Source organism: Phycodurus eques, chromosome 19 (assembly GCF_024500275.1).
Source record: "Phycodurus eques isolate BA_2022a chromosome 19, UOR_Pequ_1.1, whole genome shotgun sequence".
Lineage (NCBI taxonomy): Eukaryota > Metazoa > Chordata > Actinopteri > Syngnathiformes > Syngnathidae > Phycodurus > Phycodurus eques.
The window spans coordinates 11,453,012-11,473,991 of NC_084543.1; the positions used below are offsets into that span (position 1 = coordinate 11,453,012).

At 40.0% G+C, this 20,980-nt stretch overlaps 1 protein-coding gene across 4 annotated transcripts; it reads right to left on the minus strand.

Moving 5' to 3' along the window:
• Positions 1-853: 853 nt before the first annotated feature.
• On the minus strand, positions 854-19,750 carry mapk8b (mitogen-activated protein kinase 8b). 4 transcript variants are annotated; one of them, XM_061705427.1, is made up of 12 exons: positions 19,450-19,750; positions 14,888-15,061; positions 13,963-14,092; positions 13,349-13,407; positions 11,644-11,782; positions 10,193-10,358; positions 8,939-9,010; positions 7,169-7,351; positions 5,502-5,626; positions 5,345-5,408; positions 3,920-3,997; positions 854-3,498 (listed from the first exon to the last, which is right to left on the minus strand). In XM_061705427.1, exons 2-12 carry the CDS (start codon positions 15,007-15,009, stop codon positions 3,401-3,403), a joined length of 1,236 nt encoding a protein of 411 aa, XP_061561411.1. In that variant the 5' UTR covers positions 15,010-15,061; positions 19,450-19,750; the 3' UTR covers positions 854-3,400. The 4 variants fall into 4 exon arrangements, with proteins under 4 accessions (XP_061561411.1, XP_061561412.1, XP_061561413.1 ...); XM_061705428.1 differs by lacking the exon at positions 8,939-9,010 and adding an exon at positions 9,422-9,493; XM_061705429.1 differs by having other exon boundaries at positions 19,406-19,750.
• Positions 19,751-20,980: the final 1,230 nt, after the last annotated feature.

The window sequence follows — 20,980 nt, forward strand, 5'->3', positions numbered from 1 at the left end:
CGACGCGCCTTATGTGTGCACCAAGTTCCAAAATCTGTAAATGTTGTTGTGTGACTTTGTGAGCGCTCCGCTTGACTGACTGGAAGCATTTCCTGCCGACACGCTGCTTATATAGAGGAAAGGCGGATGTGACTGAGGACAGCATGTGGACGTTAAAGCGGGAAGGGTGCGCGTGAAGGAGGCCGCTAAAGGCACGCCCCCAGTAGGTATACAGAGCCGGTATGTGCACAACATCGGTTAGGCTAAGGACCGCCAAAAATGGCACCTACGAAGAGACACGCTTTACGAAGTACAGTTTAAACTGCAAGCTATCATTTACGTGGAGGAACATGGAAATCGGGCAGCCATGAGAGAATTCAAGATCAACGAATCCGTGGTTCGCAAGTGGAGGAAGCAGGAAAACGAGCTGCGCCAAGTCAAAAAGACGAAGCTGAGTTTCCGCGGAAACAAGGCGAGGTGGCCCGAGCTGGAAGACCAACTCGAGCAATGGATTCATGAGCAAAGAACAGCCGGGAGAAGCGTCATTGCTGAACAGCCCCGCGGCAACGAGACCTGACTCCGACAATGACGAGAGGGAACCCGGCATGTTTGATGGAGAACTTGCCCGGCTGTTCATTTCAGATACAGAAGAGGAGGACTTTGATGGATTTGTGGATGAGGAAAAATAATGTGAGTACATTGTTAAATACTTCAATAAAGGACAACCAAAATCAGTTTTGCTGCCGCTGCCTTTTTAAAAATATACGCTAGCATTCATGCTAGCGTACGTTTTAGCGTGCATGCATGCTACCGTATGTTTTAAGCTAGCGTATGTTTTACTATGCCTGCGCCCAATAATGCGGTGCCCCTTATGTATGTGTTAAATACAGAAATAGACCCCGTAACTGAGACTGCGCCTTTTAATACGGTGCGCCTTATGGTTGTGAAAATGCAGTACATAAATTGTTTTTTGGGGGGTTTTTTTAGGTAGCAACTGGCCTTGTGAAATTTATGTTTTTAATGTATCCATATAATGTGTGCGTAAACTGTTTGAATTGAACTATCGATATGAAAGAACTTTTCTACCATATTCTATTTGATTGAGATTTATGCCTATTTAAAAAAAAAAATGTATTAAAAAACTATGAAAATTTTGGGGAGGTTAGATAAAAATGTATATTAAAAAAATACTTTTTTTTTTAACATGGTAAATGAATTTTTAATTTTTTCGAATGGAAATTTTGTTTTTGTAGACATGCTGGTGATCTGTTGTTTTATTGTACATCGCAAGACTTATTCTACTTGCTCTTCAACCATAAACAGTTTGCTGGTACAAGCCAAAGTAAAGTTCAGATTTGTATTTATTTATTTTTTATGTATTTTTATTTTTTTAAAGGAGCCATCCTACAGTAGTTCTTGACATATGAACAGAACTGACCACGTTGCCAAAGCAGCGTACAGGAACTAGCTATGTACGTACTAGAGGAGACGACTCTTTTCTATCATGTGTACTGCACCTTTCCAAAACAAAAAATATTAACAATATAAAATAATAAAAGATATGGACACGGCTCCACGTGAAAACATCCTCGCATGTTTAGCTAAGCAAACTACTCCAGCATCCGTTTTTTTCCCCCCCTGCTAATATAAGAGCAATCTCGTCTCTCTTCAATGTAGTGTAGCACTACATGGAGAAAGTAAAGGGAGCCCGTTGTAATGCTGATTGTTAAACTTTGATGAAAGACCTTGGTGACACTGTCCTGCCTCAGACACATTGTCACCTATGGTGTCCCTAGAGGTTCAAAATGAAAAAAAGTAGAAAAATATACAAATGCATTTTTTTCACAGAGTAGTGGTTCTCTATGGAAACTACTGTTATCTGTCCAGATGCCTTCAAAACAACACAAATGACTTGTTACAGTACAACAGGCACTTTTCTCTTGAGTACAAACACTTCAAAGGACAACATTATTGCATAACGTAAGAGTCATTTCTTCTATTTCTTTTTGTGTGTGCTGCTGTTTAAACATGCAACTTTCTTGGTTTCTTTTTAACCGCAGCCGTCCGAAGGGACATCATGAACACACAACAGTATTAAAAGTTACTAATGATGGGATGTTTTTTGTTTTTTTAACTCTCCACTTTCTCATCAAAAAAAAAAGGGAAAAATACACGTATCGTCACACGTTCTAAACCCTGAAAACCTGTCAACGGAAACATTCTTACGTGCAACACTTCCACCATTCTCACTCTAGACCCATCTACACACCCTCCATTCATATACAGTGGAACCTCCAAAATGGAACAATAATCTGGGAAAATACGCCTATGAAGTCAGAAAACCTTGTAAGACTGACTCGGTGAACATCTCTCAGGATGTGTTTTGCTTTTTCTTTAGCTTTTTTTGTGATGAGGGCAAAAAGTTTTTTTTGCATAGAGAGAGCAACATGGGGAAATAGTGTGGCTGCTCGGTACAATAAGCAATACACGCAATTCAAATTTAATTACACACACAATTACATCTTACCAAGCAGATGCCAATGTAAATACAGTGTCGGGACAGACCGAGCCCTGCCGCAAATAGTGAGAATCCACGAACCATTACTTTTATCTAAATGAAGCTTCTCAACTCACTTCAACCAAGTTCCTTGGAACTAAGATTTCACAAGATGGCCAAAGAAATACTTTGATTGCTTTGGCCTGAGCACAAAAACAGTAAATGGGTGAGTTCTCAGCGAATAATAGAGGATAGGTTCACCCAAAAAATAAACAACAACAACAAAAAATCTGTGAATAACAAATATGCAGGGGAACACAACACTTCCTACTTCCAGCAACATGTAGAAAAATTCCACTAAATGACAGTATTGCTCTGCAAACACCTTCCTGAGGGTGGCCAAAAGGAGTTTTACTTTATTATAGTTTTATTATACAGTGCTTAACATTATTTAAAGATTGTCTATCCACTAGGGCGAGAACAATTTGATTATGTTTACATGATTTTCTAGGGGGGAAATTGTTTTAAAATGAGAACAACTTGGAAGCCAAGCAGTGCAATGGACATTATTGTGTTTGACTTTGGAGGTTCCACTTAATCGAAACAACGTGTCTAAAGCCTTGAATCATTGTTGAAAGACAGACGAGCGGCGTGTCAATTAACTACCGACTATCTAGTGTCAAAACTGTACAAAGTCACTGGATGTTTACGTGACACCTTGTCAGAGCAGTAGCTTACAGGCTTTCCACATAAAAACACATTTAGGTCATCACAGTCAGGTTGTTACAAACCGCGCCGTAGTGAAATCGTTCAAATCATCTCTTACCTTGAGATCGTTTACTCAAATGAACATTTAAAAAAAAAAAAAAAAAAGTCTGTCTTTTGAAGACAGTCAAGAGCAAGAGGAGGTGTTTTACGAGATGATCACCTGCGGCCGCCCGTTTCGGCGTCTGTGGACGTGGAGGCGACATGGGCGGGGGAGTGCTGGTGCTGCTGCGGGGGGTCGCTGCTCACTGTTGCACCTGTGCTATGGGAAAGAGCGGACAGAGCGCTGGGTCAGAATTAGCTACGGGTACTCAGTATACAGTGTCAGGGGCCGAGCCCTGCCGCGAAAAGCCAAAATCTACGAGTCGGCCTAATTGACGCACCCCTAAAAAAGGTTGTCGGCAAAGCACTACGTTTGTCTAAATGAAACCGTTCAATTTACTTCAACATAGTTCTTTGGCATCAAGATGCCACAAGGTGGTGCCAAAGTAATATTTTTATTGCTTTGGCCTGAGCCCCAAAACAGTGTATAGCTGAGTTTTTCAGCGAATAACAAAAAACAAAAACATGTAAATGGGTGAATTTGCCTATGCCAAACTGTGAATATGTGGTGGAAAACAACACTGCAAAACGACCAATAAAATCATGTTTAATTACATCAAGTAGATTAACACTAACCTATGGACGCTGGCTGTCCTCTGATGACACCATTTTTTGTCCTTTCCTCCCAGTCCAAGACTTCTTTGTATATTAACTCTGAAAGAAAAACACACTCATTTACAATAAATTGTAGCATCATTTTGGACATGATTACAGAATAATAATAACATTTTTCAGCAGCATCCTTAGTTCAAACGGTACCCCCGCTGACATGCACTGCTTACACCAACAACATGGCTGTGAACAGAGATTAGCTAGTTTATAAACATACTGTCAGTGCTGCCCACCTAAGTGAATTTTCTGACCAGTCATGACAAAAAAACGACGACTAGCGACTTTAATTCCCCACTAAGAAACAGACAACATGAGCGTGATCAATGTCACATTGTTTGCTGTATGACAAAAAAGCAACCCGGTGGAAGGCAATTACAGAGTCAACCACGCTGAGAGTTGCCAAAGACACGGTGCCTATTTATACGTTGCAAAAGCAGTGATGTAACGACATTTTGGAACCTTGTGACGCGTGGTATGTTCTTCCAAGCCGCAAATATTTTTGCCGAGGTCGCTTAACTACATGACAAGAGTGTGAGAGCTGGAGGGGATTTGGTGTAACCAACTGGGCCATGCTGTTTGACAATTCAGTTTATTTCGTTGAATTGTTGAACATTAAAAATGTTAAATGATTAAGGATTGTGTTTACATACATGACAAAAAAGGAAATTTTTCCATGAGGAAGCATTTATTTTATTTTTCGCTGTAAAGAAAAACATTTGTATAATTTCTGTCGAAGTTGATTCTCGGGGGCAAAACGTTGCTAGAAAGCTGTTTTGGTATCAGGAGAACTAAAGCAAATCCTAGAAGGGGAAAAATAAAATAAAAAGCCAAACTTGTTTTGAATAATGTCATTGTCATTTGCATTTTCTCGAGACAAAGGAGGAAAAACATGAATTACAAACAGAAATCAGATTTTTGTCTGTGGGGGGGGAATGGGACTATCTGGATTCTTGGAGGATTTTGACAAAACCATGTTATGTTATTAAGACACCTAGTAACGGTTTTAAATTGTGAAGGGGGCGGGGGGAACAGCCATCTTTTTACTTAGTTACTCCTTTGTTATAAATGGCAGTGCAATACAAAACACAGCTAAATTCTTGTGAGTACAGACAGGTTGGGAAAAGAAGCACACACACAGTGTGTTTTGCAAGTCATATTGCGTCTGGAAGTGACAACATTTGAAGTCACGCTTTTTTCTGCTGAACAGGGGGCTGCAAGGAGGATTTCTACATTTGAGCATAATCCCCCACAGAAGGCCAAAGTGGGTAAACAAGCAACAGTTGAGGATAACTGTGAAAATGCTCTTACATAATGAACACAGTGCTAACGGCTAAGCCTCGGCAGCAGCAAATCAAAGGGCAGAGAACACAGAGACGAGACGTTTCCTACCTTTCCACTCCTCCACCGTGTGCTCCCGCTCATCCAGCTGCTTGTCGGTGATCGCTGGTGGTGGCTGGAAAAAGATGGGTGGGATGTCAAACTCACTATTACAACATGACTGAGAATGAGGAGGGGAAATGAACAACTATTTCGAGTGAGTACTTACTGCCTCCACTTCAGTGGGGTCATACCAGACGTTGATATAAGAGTGCTGGAGGGCCTCGTCCACGGAGATCCGTTTTGAAGCATCTATTACCAGCATTTTTGACAGCAGGTCTCTGGCTTGACTTGCTGACAAAGATTTTTGGAAGAGAAAAACAGAAATTAAAGCTGAACCAACACATTTCATTTCATATGCATTGTCTCATAAAAGCTCCATGCCACAGAGGGTTATAAGGCAGTGCTGTTAAATATTGACAGCTTGGGCCTAAGTTTGGAAATTTTCAGTTAGGAGTGTACTCACAACTCACAAGTGGTTTAGACATCAATGGCTGAGAGTTATTTTGAAGGGATAGTAAACAAGCTGGACACTGACTACATTGTAGCAAAGTGTCATATATTTAATGTTGTCCCATGAAGAGATATAATACAATATTTACAAAAAATGTGAGGTGAACTCACTTTTGCGAAATACTGTATCGCTCCTTTTTATTTGATTGGTTGCATTCTCTAGCTAGCTGTGGTAAACTGCATGTTTCTATGAATAGATTGATTAAACGTCTTTGATCACTGGTAAAATTAATCTATTGTTTTTGGAGGGGGAATTTTCCGAACTCTGGTTTGGTGATGTTTCTTTAAAAAAAATAGTTTTTATTGTATTTACAGGCATTCACTTTTTCCTCCCACACTCTTGGCTGACGTGTGCGCTGTTACCAGACTTGGAGCAGAGCAGCAGGTGGCTGTGTTGCGCATTTGTATAATTGATCTGAATGGGGAATGGGTTTGAAAGCAGATCAAACTGGAGGTCAGCCAGCCTCAGAGAATGGATTGCAATCGACATTCAAGGTACCACTGTAGTTATAATTTCACAATCACATTTCAAACCTTGAAAATGCAACAATATAAATCAAACATTTTCAGAATTTTTAAGCACCGCTTGGATCCCTACATCCATTCTTGACCATATGTTCCATAGTGTGGCAAATGAATAGCAAAACTATCAAAGGTCTACTGAATTATGATGGCTTTTGCCTTGATTAACACACAGCCTTATGGAACAAATGATCTATCATAAACCAACCTAAATGGTCCTAACAAGGAACATAATTGTCAAATCCAATATTCATACACTTCTACTGAGGACAGAAAGAAGATGCGCTACTCCCCACCCCTTCCTCTACAACAGCTTTGCACTGCTTACTCTGATCGTTCTTGTCATATTCTCTCCTTTCCTCATGAAGACACGCTTGAGGTTAAATTGTGCCTCCGTAAACAACTTGGTGCTGAAGTGTCAGCTTCCACATTAGGAGCTTATTCCAAGGCAGTGACTTGTCACGTGCGCTGTGCTGTCGGCTGCAGTTCGCAAGGTACGACAAATGTACCCGGCAAATTTTCTGATGCGTTATGTAACGTGTCAGATGCTTCCTCAACTATCTCCACGTCAAATTAGCTTTTAACGACTAAAATATAAGGACAACATCTTCTGTCCAAAGGCATTTAGATATTGTTGCATAACACCCTTAACTACCAAAACACGAGAATTTATTTGGAGCCTCAAGCGTGTGATAAGATTGAAATAGCCATTTAAATGTGATTGTTGTCTTCTGGAGTCACAATCCATGTCATAATTTTCACAGGATGGACATTTAAGGTGAAAAGGCAGGTCATATTTACCTTTCAGTTTGTTGTGTTCAGAGTCTGCCGGAAACAGAACGTCGGGGAAGAGCTTCTCGAAGCTGTAGCCGGCATACCGCGGTCGGTTCTCCACGTAGGTCCTCACCGATTGGTTGAGCTTCATCAGGAACTCCTGAGACGGCGTCCCCAACTGCTCTATCACCTTGTTCCACTGGTCAATATCTTTAGGTTCCAACGTTAAGAAGAGAACTGGGCCCACTATGACGTGATGGGGCTGACATTGCACAGTTGAACTGGTATTTGTGAGCGAACAGGATTTCGAGTTTAAGAAACGTGGGTGGTCTAAACATTACGACCAGTGGTGTACATCAAAACTTTCAACATCAGTAAACTACATGGGATACACACACTTCTGAATGAATAAGCATGTTTCAAACATTTGGAAGATTGTAAAAGTGAGGCAGGTGATGCTCACTCAAGCTGTCCAGATGTTGGAAATGTAAAGACAAAAACACAAAATGGACGTACGACAGAGTTCCGTTCCTACGGCTGTGACGTAACGCAAAGTTGTACGTGCACTGGAACCACTAACGAAGTGCTATAAAGCCATAACAACAGTAAATATTTGAATGAAAAACACTTCTAGGCCATACATTTAAAACAGTAAAATGAAAAAGTATGGCGCTAACTGAGCGTCCCGTAGCGATGACATTCTTATACCGCCACGCAGACCAGTTCATTGTGCGCTGTTTGTAACCTCAAAACCACGTATGGCAAGACAGTCAAACATCGACGCCCTGCATTCTGATCTGCCTGTTGAAACTCATGAGAATCCTGTTTATCCTTTGCAATTAAATAAACACGAGGAAGACCAGAATGGTTCAACTGCAATATAGACTTTTTGTCAATCAAGGGGACTCTACCACATTTTCAACTAATTATTCCTTGCTCTGCACTTCCTTATTTTACATTTTTAGACAACAATTGTGTATTTGTGGACGTTTTAGATATTATTTTTTGATGTTGCTCCTATCCACTCATTGCTGTAAAAACCTGAATTTTGCTGTTGAAAAATGAAAAGGCATTTTTTTCTATTCTATTCTTTTGTTCTTCAGACTGCAAAATAGTTGTCTAGTTGAGAGTACACTCAATTTATTCAACTGTAACAGCTGTCAAGGTGACAGCATTATTATTAAAAAATTTTAAATGGCTGCATCCCATTTAGGATAGTAGCATGATATATGCATTCTCACAGATTCTCTAAGTCTCTAGTACTTTCTAACAAACAATTGGGTGGGTTGGATTGGTCTAATGCAGTGGTTCTCAAAGTGTGGTACAAGTACCACTAGTGGTATGAGGGCTCCACCTAGTGGTATGCAACAGAATCACTGAATTATATGTTCAAATTTACAGTAGCTTAAACATTTATTATTTTTTTTAAATAGATGACAGTAAATTTATTTAAGATCAGTTCAGATGCATTAAATGTTTACGTACTATACATTTGCCTCTTTTTCTTTTATGAACACGGGCCAACTACTAATACTATGTATTTTGTTGGTCATTATGGTGGTACTTGGAGAGTTAACGATTTTTTTGAGGTGGTACTTGATGTAAAACGTTTTGAGAACGACCGGCCTAGTTAATAGGTTATTTTAAGCAGCTGCTAATCGAAGCCAGTAGAATAAATCAAAATGATCTAAAGGAATGAAAGATTTCTTGTTGTGTCCAAAGATCAGAACAAGGAGTTAAAGAATGAGAGAGGATGGCATTTGGTGGAGTTTGGATGACGGTTGGATGTAAGGATACGATCAGTGCCTGGAAACAACACACTACCCCGGACCATTTCAGCCATGATGCAGCCAACAGACCAGACATCAACTGAAAAATGGAATGACAACCACCAAATTAGCATGCAGGACGGAAATTAAATAGAACTCATAAGAACTTAAAAGAGACAAAAAAATATGAGTACATGGAACAATGTGATGTGCTTGCACTATGCGGTGTGTGACTCAAATGAAATGCATGCACTAACAAAAAACAAAACAAAAATCAGTCATTTGGATACATTGTGGATAGTATAATCCAGCCAAAACATTTTGCACTCGTCAACACTTGGACTGTTTCATCAATAGGAGGAGATGGATGATTAGATATCAATGCACCAGGGAGCTCCAATGAAGAGAAAGACGTGATCAGGGTGCAATCCATTTAAGGGCAAAACAATTGGATAGAAAACGCTTGTTGCGTGATCAGTTGAAATAAAGGCTGCAAGCGGTTCAAGGATACAATCCCTTCCTGGGAAAAGGATTTTGTGGCGAACCATTTCTGCCATAATGCAGCCCACAGCCCATATATCCACTACAAATGTGCAGCATTAAAAGGAGGGAAGAGACAATCAGCAACACAAACATCAGCAGGGAAATATTTACTTCAATGACTTTAGTCAAGGGTAAAAAACAAAAATAATAACACTAACAATTTTGACACAAAAGCATCGTCTCTTCTCACGGAACTCACAACACTGGAGTTGAATTAAAAATTGTCTTCCAAAAACAAAAACATGTTGGCTGTTGTGAATCAATACGCATTGGATTATCTCCTTGGTGCTGGGCCATATCATATTGTGCCCGTATTCAATTAATGGCATAACATTTACGGTAATATGGGAAACTTTATGTTGGCGTTCTTAATATGAATGTACCTCTATATACCTCTGCAGTATTATCAATGATGTACGAGACAGTTCAAAAGGGAATAAGAGCGTATTTTCCTCACAGTTTCTGTCTCTAATGGTTTTCAGCCATTAGGGAATTAAAGCAACCCATCTGTATTTTATGTGGTGCCGAGACAGTGGCTGTAACTTATTTAGCCAGGCTACATGACAAGCAGGACAAGCTCATAAAACATCAAACACATGCCAATGCATTGCTGAGCACAGGAAGTCCCCCCCACGGAACAAAGATGCCAATCTTGCAAAGATACCCCCAGAGTGTGAGCTTTGGAAGAATAAGGAACCAATGCTGCCAAAAATTTAAAAAAACCTCACCAACCACTTACCGTTAGCCTGGTAGCCCATGCCCAGGATGACTTCAGGGGCACGGTAGTAGCGGGTGACCACATAGGGCGTCATGAGGAGTCCCGTGGCAGCTGTCCTGGCCAGGCCAAAGTCCAGGATCTTAAGTGTGCAGTCTGACTTGACCACTATGTTACTTGGCTTCAGGTCCTGCGGAGGGAGGGGGAAGTAAAAATTAAGAAAGCTACAAAACTAGTATGGATGGAGAAAAAAAGGCTTAGAAGAAGAATTTAGCACTCTCTTTCATGGCTGTACTGTATCTTTATTTTATATGTTGGCATTGCATTTTGCATTGTAAGTGTAAGAGTAATGAGAGTGAAAACTCACTCTGAAGTCTAGAACTCATTTTCAAACTCAAAATCCCCAAAAAATTGACAAATGTGGAAAAAGGAAAACAAGAACTCCCACTTTTTACAATGATTAATTAACAGTAATCTGCCAAATCACTTTCGATAAATACAGTACTTGGATTATAAAAGGAAAACGTATATTTGAAAGGGGACCTATTACGGAAAATTTACTTTTTAATTGCAGGTACTGTATACAAATTGTTGGATCTCTGGGGTGCCTGCCAACCTAGGAGTGTGAAACAAACAGGGAAATCTTTTACAAGCTACCATTCTGAATTTTGCCGGACTGTGATGTAATACTGCAACTAACTTACATAAGATGTGCAGAATATGCTTCAGACTGTAGCTACAGTATACTAGGCCAAGCAACGGCTGGGGTCAGGCCATGGTACTACGTGGAAACATATAGTCAAAGTCAAAGGGTAAGCAGATCTGCAAAGTTAGCAGAAATTAGTATTAGCAGCAATAACAGTGTTAGCGTCTGATCGCCAGTACATTTTCTGAATTTCAGCAAAGTCGTCAATGTAGGGGCAATTTGGCTTCTGTGAACAGTTTGAAATTGTGAAAAAATACATAATAGTTCTCCTATCAGATGCAGCAGTGATTTGCAGTGTTAGATACATCCAATTGGTCTATTGGGTAAATTCTAACCTGACAAGTGAGACCTTAACATTAAGATATGGTATAGCTACTCTTGAATGAGCCTGTTCAAGTTCTTTATAGGACTTGGAGTCAAATGTATGGCCATGAGTCATGTTGCATCTGTTGACCTAGTGAAGGCTTTGCGTGCCAAGACGTGCCAGTGTGTAGAGGGCTAGTTTTCCCTGCCTGTGGCTCATTTAGTTCTGCTTGGCAAAGCAAGAGGCTCTCTGCTGCTTCTTCAATGCAGGTGATTGACAGAAGGTGATGTGTGTGTGAGTGTGTGCATGTGGGACAAGGGGATTTTTTTTGTGTGTGTGTCTGCATCGCTCAATCCCTTCAGGGTGAACACAACAGTGTTCCACCAACTTGTAGATGTCAACTCCTTAGAACTCTCGGGTATTTTTTACCTAAATGTCAATGAATCCAAATCTGTGTGAACTGACCCTATGAATGATTCCAGCGGCATGCAAGTGTTTGATTCCACACAGCATCTGGTAGAGCAAGTAGGACAGCCTCTCGTGGTCCAGCTCCATCTGAATCACCTGGCAGAGGTTGGCATCCATCAACTCCATAACGAGATATCTGCAAAGACATCCAGGTGGGTTAATTAAACACACACACAGAGAGAAGTACAGACATACACAAAGATGTAAATACACACATTAATAATCTCAGTTAAAAGGAAGGATGTCCACACAAATACCAGAATTGAACCTAAACCCAATTCTAATTTTCTTACAATTTTGTCAGTATTAACTAGATTATGCAGTATTAACTGCATCGTAGTTCATCATAGTAAGTAAGTAAATTGACCGGAGAAGAATTGTGTGGAACTGACTGATTGACAGTGGAAGACTGGTTAGCACATCTGCCTCACAGTTCTGAGGACCCGGGTTCAAATCCGGCCTCGCCTCTGTGGAGTCTGCATGTTCTCCCCGTGCCTGCGTGGGTTTTCTCCGGGTGCTCCGGTTTCCTCCCACATTCCAAAAACATGCATGGTAGGTTAATTGAAGACTAAATTGCCCGTAGGTGTGAACGGTTGTTTGTGCCCTGCGATTGGCTGCTGAACAGTTCGACCAGCCTCTCGCCAAGGGTCACCTGGGATAGGCTCCAGCACGCCTGGATAACACTGGGAGTTTTGTTTTTATTTGTTTAAATGATATTTATTGCACTGTATGCTGTTTTAATTGCATTTTTTACCATTTGTTTTAAATGTTTATAACCTGTTTTTTCTTTGTTTTTAAATGCTTTAAATCATGTAAAGCACATTGAGTTACCTTGTGTGTGAAATGTGCTATATAAATATATTTGCTTTGCTTTTGCTTTGCTTTATAGATTAAAACCTAGTTAAAATGTTTTTTTTTTCACAGACATAGCACTTGTATTCCATGGCATTTAGGAACTGACAGACAGAATTCCCCTTTTCATACATGATGGCATAATGTTATCTGACAGCGGTTATGTCCCTTTCTACAAAATGTTGTCAGGAACCTTCAGATATATAATTAAATAACAACGGCATCTCTCACTTTACGGCTCATTATTTGTGTCCAGAAGAAGTAAAACACTAAATCAATGGGTCATTAAACAGTCAAAAAATTATTGTGTACAAATGCGCAAAATACATACACAATGAAATTTTATTCAGTGAACACCCATATAAATGAAGGCCTACTCTTTCATCCTGGAACTTATCCTGCAACCCTCTAGCTACCATTTGTTCAGCTTCCTTTTGAGCTCCAATCAGGCAGAAACAAGAAAAACAAACACACAAAGAGACATGCACACAGTTCTACTCCCAGGATGGCACTCTGCAGTATACAAAATCACTCCACTCCACATCTTGGTAGTTTAAATGTCAAGAACTGTTTGAAAGATATTTTACTGTCTGTGAATGTTGAAACGTGATGCACTAATTTTGACTGAGGAACGAACATAAAGCATAGTCTTATTCTGATTTTATATGTTGGAATAATATGTAAATACTGAGTGTAGTACAAGAGTCTTACACACTAACTAGATATTTAGCTGAAATATTTGAGCCCCTATAAATGTCAGAAAATTTAATCCAAGCCCCCTTGTGTGCTCCCGCCTATATTAAATTGACACACAATGAGTGGGCTGAGCTATTAATCGGGTTATACTCACACATCTTGGAACTCCTCGAGTGTCTTCTGTGGTGTGAATACATTTAATAGACCGATTATCTGTCGAAAATAAAAAGAAGGTTATTACTCTGCAGCGGATAAAGCGTTATATAATGACAACATGACCGCCACCACAATGCTGACAATCCTGGCTGTTCATCTGAAAGGTTGCAGCTGCCTCCGCTATTATCAATAACAGCAGGATATTTCATTTCCGCATGCAGAAAGCTGTGAAGTGTCAGGTAGAAATCTTGGACAATTTTAGGATGCAAGATTAGGATCTCAGAAGAGAAATTGACTCCTCTTCTTCAAATAAACTATCATTATATACGAGATCTATTACACGAGCTCTAATGTAGCCTAACAAAAATTGATACGCAGGTTGAAATAAATGTTGACTGAGAAACTAAACAGATTTTCCAGAGCTTTTCCCCGGGGTAAGTGCTGCATATTCAATTCTCCGATGTAAGTTTTGTCAGGTACGCATTGCTTCTACTACAGTCACCCCGCTTGTGTGTATATTTGAATATCGAGTGTGTTTGTATTTACAGGGAAATCAAGCCTGTCATACCAAAAAAAAAAAAGAAATCGGAATAAAATGGAAACAAAACTTACATTCTTGTGGTTGACACATTTCATAAGCACCAGTTCTCTGTAGGCTCGTTTTGCATGAGTTTGATTCTGAAAGGGTCTGCTCAGCTTCTTGATGGCGACGTTCCTCTCCAAGTTGTGGTCGTAAGCCGAACTGAAGTGAAAATGCAAAGCAAAGATTCAGGCAACCGCTGGACACAAGGTGCAGCCAAATTCATTGGAAAGTCATATCAAGAGGGCTTGTGGGCTTGAGTCATAAAATTCACATTGGTTCACATTTTTACAGGATTTTGGTTGGCTCCTGTCTTAAACAAAAGCTGAAGATTTACATATTTGTTGTCTGAACAAAAGAGCATTAATGTGAGGAGACAACTTGTGACTGTTATTCTGCTTTTAAACAGGCATCTTGAAAGTCAACAAATGAATTGTATCTTTGTAATTGTACTGAGTATACTGTATCAATAACATCAATTATACCAATCAATGTTAGGTAATTAGTGGTAAGCCTATTTTACACGTTTTTGTTATTAGTGTTTCAAGTCATGAAACTCACAAACATAAAGCAGATGACTGGTAACAAGTGTACGTTTAATGTTCGTTATAAGGTAGCAAGAGAAGCCAATTGATAGATGAGTTATCACTAGGGCAATGTACACAACACACTCCTGCAGGCAGTGTGATAGCGATACTAACTCCCATATTACCGGTAGATTGAGCCTCCAAACTCCACAAACTGATGTAGTCAGCACAGAGAAGGAAACACAAACACACAGTTCTCATCGTGTAAGTAGTGAGCAGCACATTTTTGTTTTTGTTTTTTGTGCAAGATGTGCAGTAACGCAACTCAATGCTGATTGTATTTCTGCACTGTTCAACACCTCCTTATGGATCAATTTAGCAACAGGTCAGTCCAACAATAAAAGAAAAGCTGAAAATAGAAGTGACTCACCAGACAATTCCCTGTGCTCCGGATCCAATGGGTCTGAGGTTCTGGTAGCGCTTTAAAACCATAAAAGTTGAGTCACCCACATCTATACTGTAGTACTCCTTTTCACGCTTGTTCCGGTTCATTGTTTCGCCTTGGACTGTGACTGAGCATCCAAGTGGAGGATTATGCTCAACACTTGCAGAGAACAGAAAAAGAAAAAAAACAAGATTTAATTGGGGAAAACAATTATTTACCTTCAATTTTATACTGTCAGAAAGTTTAAACAATGAACAATTGTATTAAATATAAATGAAGAAAATCTCCAGATCCTTTCAGAACGACAGAATTTTACAACCTGAAGCTTAAATGTGCTTATATTGATCCTCCCATTTCTTCATTTATCACACATACAGTAAATGTTTGGCATTAAAACACTGGTAAAGTCAATTAAGGTTATTACTCCATTTAGCACTGTGACCTACAACTGTAAAATTAACTCTTAAATGCAGCCATACACAGGCAGAAAGTTAAAGTGGCAGAAAATGAACAACCAACCATGTCAGTGCTGTGAATGCACTACATGTAAAGGTTATTACTCCGCAGGGGATCAAGCATTATAAAATGACAACATTACCACCACCACAGCAATTTAACAACAATTAAATTAACGACAACCTTAACAACAATTTTGTTCAAGACAATGGTGCAAAGAGATAGGCAGATGATGAGTGGAAGCAGGAAGCTGGCTCTCATGCTGACTCCAAAAAGGAAGAATCATTAGAAGGATTTGGATCATTGTGCTGAGGAGATCAGCCTGACTATGATAGTTGGATGTTTCTCAGACCATGACTTGACCTGATCTTCATTTCCGTGACTACGAACCAACCCACCGTTCACTGCGTATTAGCCTTCAAAGATCCATTGTACTTTCTATTTACTGTCCCTCACAGTCATGTTCACTGCAGACCATTAACTGTGTTTTCATATATGTGACTTTCAGCTTGTCCGTCAGTGTTCGCCACAACAAGTTACTGAAATGATTTTGATCCATAGTTTTTACACCCGATGCCCTTCCTAAAACAACCCACGCATTTTTTTTTATCCAAGGTTGGGACCGGCAATGGAAGAGTATTTGGACAACTGGCCATACCAGTATATTAACTGCATTTGAAACGGTTCTCTTTCTCTGGTCCAAAGCCGTTGATGGGTTTGTAACCTTGGTCTGTTCCCAAACAGGCCCTCATTAATTTAATACTGACAAAGTAGCAAGCGACAGTAAAGTACAGCAACAAAACAAGCAAGTTTACTTCAAGAAAATGTCTTGAGCAAATGAACATCCTTAATGTGGTGAAATAAATGCAGACAAATTTGGAAAGTCATCAATCTAATCAGTAGACATTTCATCTGTAGTTATGTAACCATAACCAAATCACCTGATTTGTTAATTTGGCAGTTGGATCGGAATCGAGGTCAGTTTACCCACTCAGCAAAGCAGAATAGTTTTTGGGGAATTGTGAGGATCAGTTGATTGGGTCTGCAGCAGAGATTCAATACGGGCATTTTCACACCTGTAGCTCACGCTTCTCTAGTCTGACTCAGATGATGGATTTGTAAACAATACACTTGCCTCCCCAATAACAACTAATGCGGAGATATGTAACATAAATGACTCTCTCGGCTTTTGGCAGGTAAGCAGAGGTGCGTGCAGCTCCTCCTCTTAGCTCCTCTGACTACCACAATGAATACATGTTTAAGTCCATCAACTACACCATGTGATGCAAAGCTCAAAGAAGTGACTGTGAGATGCATCTGTTATCAGAATCATCGTTATTTGCCAAGTTTATTTGCCAAGTTATTGATGCGAGTGATGTGTGAATTGATGTGTACGTGATAAGTCTACTTATCAGTCTACATTGCTGCAGTGTTTGGGTTCAAATATCAATTTCTTAAAACTACTGCGCTAGTTTTGTTACCCCTTCTATGCTGTTTTGCATTGTCTATAACCATTAAGATCAATTTTATGTTATGTGCTTTTGTTAAATACACAGCGTGTAATTCTCTTTGTTTTATGTATAAAGTACAAACGGGAGTGGCAATAAATACCTTGAAGCAAGCACTCTGTTGAACTGTTAACTAGCTGCTGCTTGTCGTGAAGTTAGCGGACAAAATTTAGCACTCGTAACTCAACTTTTTGCTCACAACAACAACAAAAAAAATGTAATCGGCCCACCGACAGCTTGTATCTTGAAAAACTCGTAAGTCTAGCTACCAATGTAATATCTTTGTAAAGGAAGAATTATTTATACAGTCCAGTGAGTCTGTTTTAATTGTAGTCATGCCATCTTGTCTGTTTCCTCTGAATCCTGTTTCAGACTTCCTGCTCAGCTTTGCCGCCTCCTTTTCTTTGAATTCTTATCATAACATCACCCACTCCCTCCTGATAGTCTGCAAAGGGGCCAGGGAGCCCACAGGTACACCGCGACCCTTCTGATGAGTCAATCACACAAACCTCAAATACCATATCGCAAAGTCAAATGTGTCACATCATTAATCGAGTTTCCAAATGTTCTAATAATACGCATGTCACATATACCACCCATCAGGTATAATGGGCATTTCAGAAAATCAACGAATGAAAATGGGCTGTATGAATTTACATTTGGGTGACCAAATGGCAGCAGCAGGGCTCAGAGAGGTCACCAACATCTCTTGATATTTGTACTGCAGGAAGACGTCCATTTTATAGCTGCTTTCCATGTTTCCAAACAAACGCTGTAATCATCATCATCATCATGATCTGGATGCGTCGTCATTGTTGATCGAGCCAAATACGACTCAAAGTCCACACAGGCAAGTCTTGCCATGTTGATAATTCTGCCTCTGGTAAACATGTCTTGCTCTTATCTAAATCAATGGCTAGAGGCATAACTACACATGGTTACTGCAAGATTAAAAAAAAAAAAAAAAAAAAACTGTCAAATGGCAAAAGTTAGTCAGATTTTTTGCCTGCTTCATCTCAAAATGAGCACAGTTGACGAGTGGTTAGAGCGTCTGCCTCACAGTTCTGATGTGCGGGGTTCAATCCCTGGCCCCGCCTGTGTGGAGTTTGCATGTTCTCCCCGTGCCTGCGTGGGTTTTCTCCGGGCACTCCAGTTTCCCCCCACGTCCCAAAAACATGCATGGTAGGTTAATTGTCAACTCTAAATTGCCCGTAGGTGTGAATGTGAGTGCAAATGGTTGTTTGTTTATATGTGCCCTGCGATTGGCTGGCAACCAGTTCAGAATGTACCCTGCCTCCTGCCCGATGATAGCTGGGATAGGTTCCAGCACGCCCGCGACCCCAGTGAGGAGAAGCGGCTCAGAAAATGGATGGATGGTTATCAATAGTCTTCCTTATAGTGCATCTGCCACCACAAAGTTTATCATCAGACAACAACTTACAACATGACTGTGTTATCAAAAGATTTGAAAAGGGACTATTGCGGTACATGTAGGTACATGTATTTGTATTGGCAAAAATTATGTGTGGAATGTATCACTTCAAATTGAATGATGGGTACATTCCTACAATCTTGGCTTAGTGTCATGAGATAAACAGCTGTATGTTAGTGTGGGTCTTCATTTACAATAATTAATAGCTGGGGGAAATGGATGTAATCTATGTTGCAAGGTCAGCAGCATTACAAGGACCCAACAAAAGCAAGCAGGAATTTAATGGCAATGAGAAAAGAGGCAGAAACCTCAGTGTGGCGTGGCCATCTATCTCGACCAGTTTACTTTATTTATGTAAAAAAAAAAAAGTTCTTCTTTTTTTTCAAGGGATGGGGTTGAGGTGACAGAAAGATTCTGAGATAGTAATACCAGTACGGGTACAAAATAATATGTAATAGCAATGGAACTAGAGAGATTACGACTCCTGGGCTGACAGGGTATCATACATTGTTTTCGACCAACAGCATTAAATTACTGCAGCAAAAGAAGCAAGCTGCATTATGCAACTGCCAAAGGCAGATATTCAAAATGCAATTCGCAGGTCAGTGAGGTCATTGACATTGAATGTTTTTTTTTCCTGGAGACATTTTACAACAGTTGTATCCAGGTTACCCCACATAAAATATTGAAAATGTCAAATTGGTCATTTTAAAGCAGCGTTCGTACAGCTTTAAAAAAAACAAAAAACTATTTAGTCATTGACTACCGTATGCAAACCACGACCAACAGTGTGTAAATGGGTCTTGACACACACACTTCTTTGCGTTTAAGAGTATATAGTATATATATCACAGCATTAGCCAAACAATGTGTTCGTTTGTGTCATACTCAGTGTTCATACTTTGCGGTTACTATGCGACCAAAAGACAGTACAGTAGAATGTTTCAGTACCTTGCATAGCCTGGGTGCCATGTACCAGTTAGGCCAGACCTGTCCTAGCTGCTGGACTGGCTTGTAGTGGCAAACACTTATTTACAGTACCAAACGTGACCCAAATTTGGCAGTAGCCATGCCCAGCCCCCAACTGTTGACAATAACACCACTAACCCGCTTCACAGGGCTGGAAAAATAACCAGGCGTCGACCTCCTACCTCTCCGGATAATTCCAACAGTGTCGACCCGCAGTCGCCGTTCTCTGCCCGCCGGAGACAAAACCTGGGCGGTTTTTGGAGACAAAAAAACAAAACAAAAAAACACTTCAATCCTTCTTGGGAGGTGCTCAAACTAACAGGCCGGGGTCCCGGCAACATACATGTGTGGCTTCGGCGTAACCTAATCTTTGGGCTTCGGTGACACAAGCAGTTTCTGCCATTTCATACCGACGTCGGCGGAACCTTGCGACGTTTCCTCAGCCGCACAATGAGGAGCACGATGGGGCGTTCAAGACCTCCTGCGCGTTGCCGGTTGTTGCTTAAAAAAAAAAAAAAGCAGAAAGCGGAAACGACGATTACGCAACGTTTTACAACCACGCTGCATTCAAGAGCACGATGCTGTTTACTTCGAACAGCATTCGTTTGGCTTTTGGAAAGGTGCTTTTCCTAATTATAAAACACGAATAAACTTGGTAGTTCGAACATAAAAGAAGATATTCTAGTGAGGATAAGCGTTACGTAAAATGGATGGATGGATGAATATTTTACTTAGTATTTCGCAACCTTTATTGCGCTAAGGCACATATTTTACATTAGAAAATAAAACACCATTTTTTTTCAGTACATATAATGAAATAAAGATGATTTCGGCTCAGTCTAACCCCAAATGGTCTTAGTGTGAAATCTGGGCCTGATTAGTTGAACACAAAGCTATTACAGTAGGCCTCTTCTGTTTTATGACTGGCAATTGTACCCAAAGTAAGTAGCTACTGCGTATTATAATAATATGACTCGTGAAATTAAAAAGCAGCCCTTCAAATGCAGTCAGGTCGATAAATATTGGGACATCGACACTTTTCTCATATGTTTGGCTCTAAACACCACCACGATTGACTTGAGATTGAACAAACAAGATGTGTTTTAACTGCAGATTTACATCTTTTATTTGAAGGTATTTACATCCAAATCAGTCGAACGGTGTAGGAATTCCAACAGTTTTTATATATGCCTAGTCCAACTTTTTAAGGCACCAAAAGTAATGGGACAAATTCCACAAATCAAACTGTCACTTTTTAATACTTTGTAGCAATTCCTTTGCAGCCAATCTGGTATATGGGCAACCTACTTAATTCCGCATTTCACAAAACAGGTCGAATCACATAATTCTCCTGGCTCGGGTGAATGCCGAAGAGGACCGTGACGTCACAGCACACGGTGGGAAGTTTGAACATCTACAATGTCTTTTCTTAACACAAGATGTCACCACAGAGCCATCAAAGATGACAATATTCAATGTTTTGATCGTGTTTACACACACACACACACACACATATATATATATATATATATATATATATATATATAGTATTTAATGATTCACTGTTTTAAAAAATTATGCACCATTTTTTATGTGCATTTTCTTTCTTTCTACTTTTTTCCAGAATGACGAAGTGTGTCAGAAAAATTCCAGGACTGGCGTCACAAAAAAATATATTTCAAACCCAAACTACAGACTACAAGCTTTCCCCTT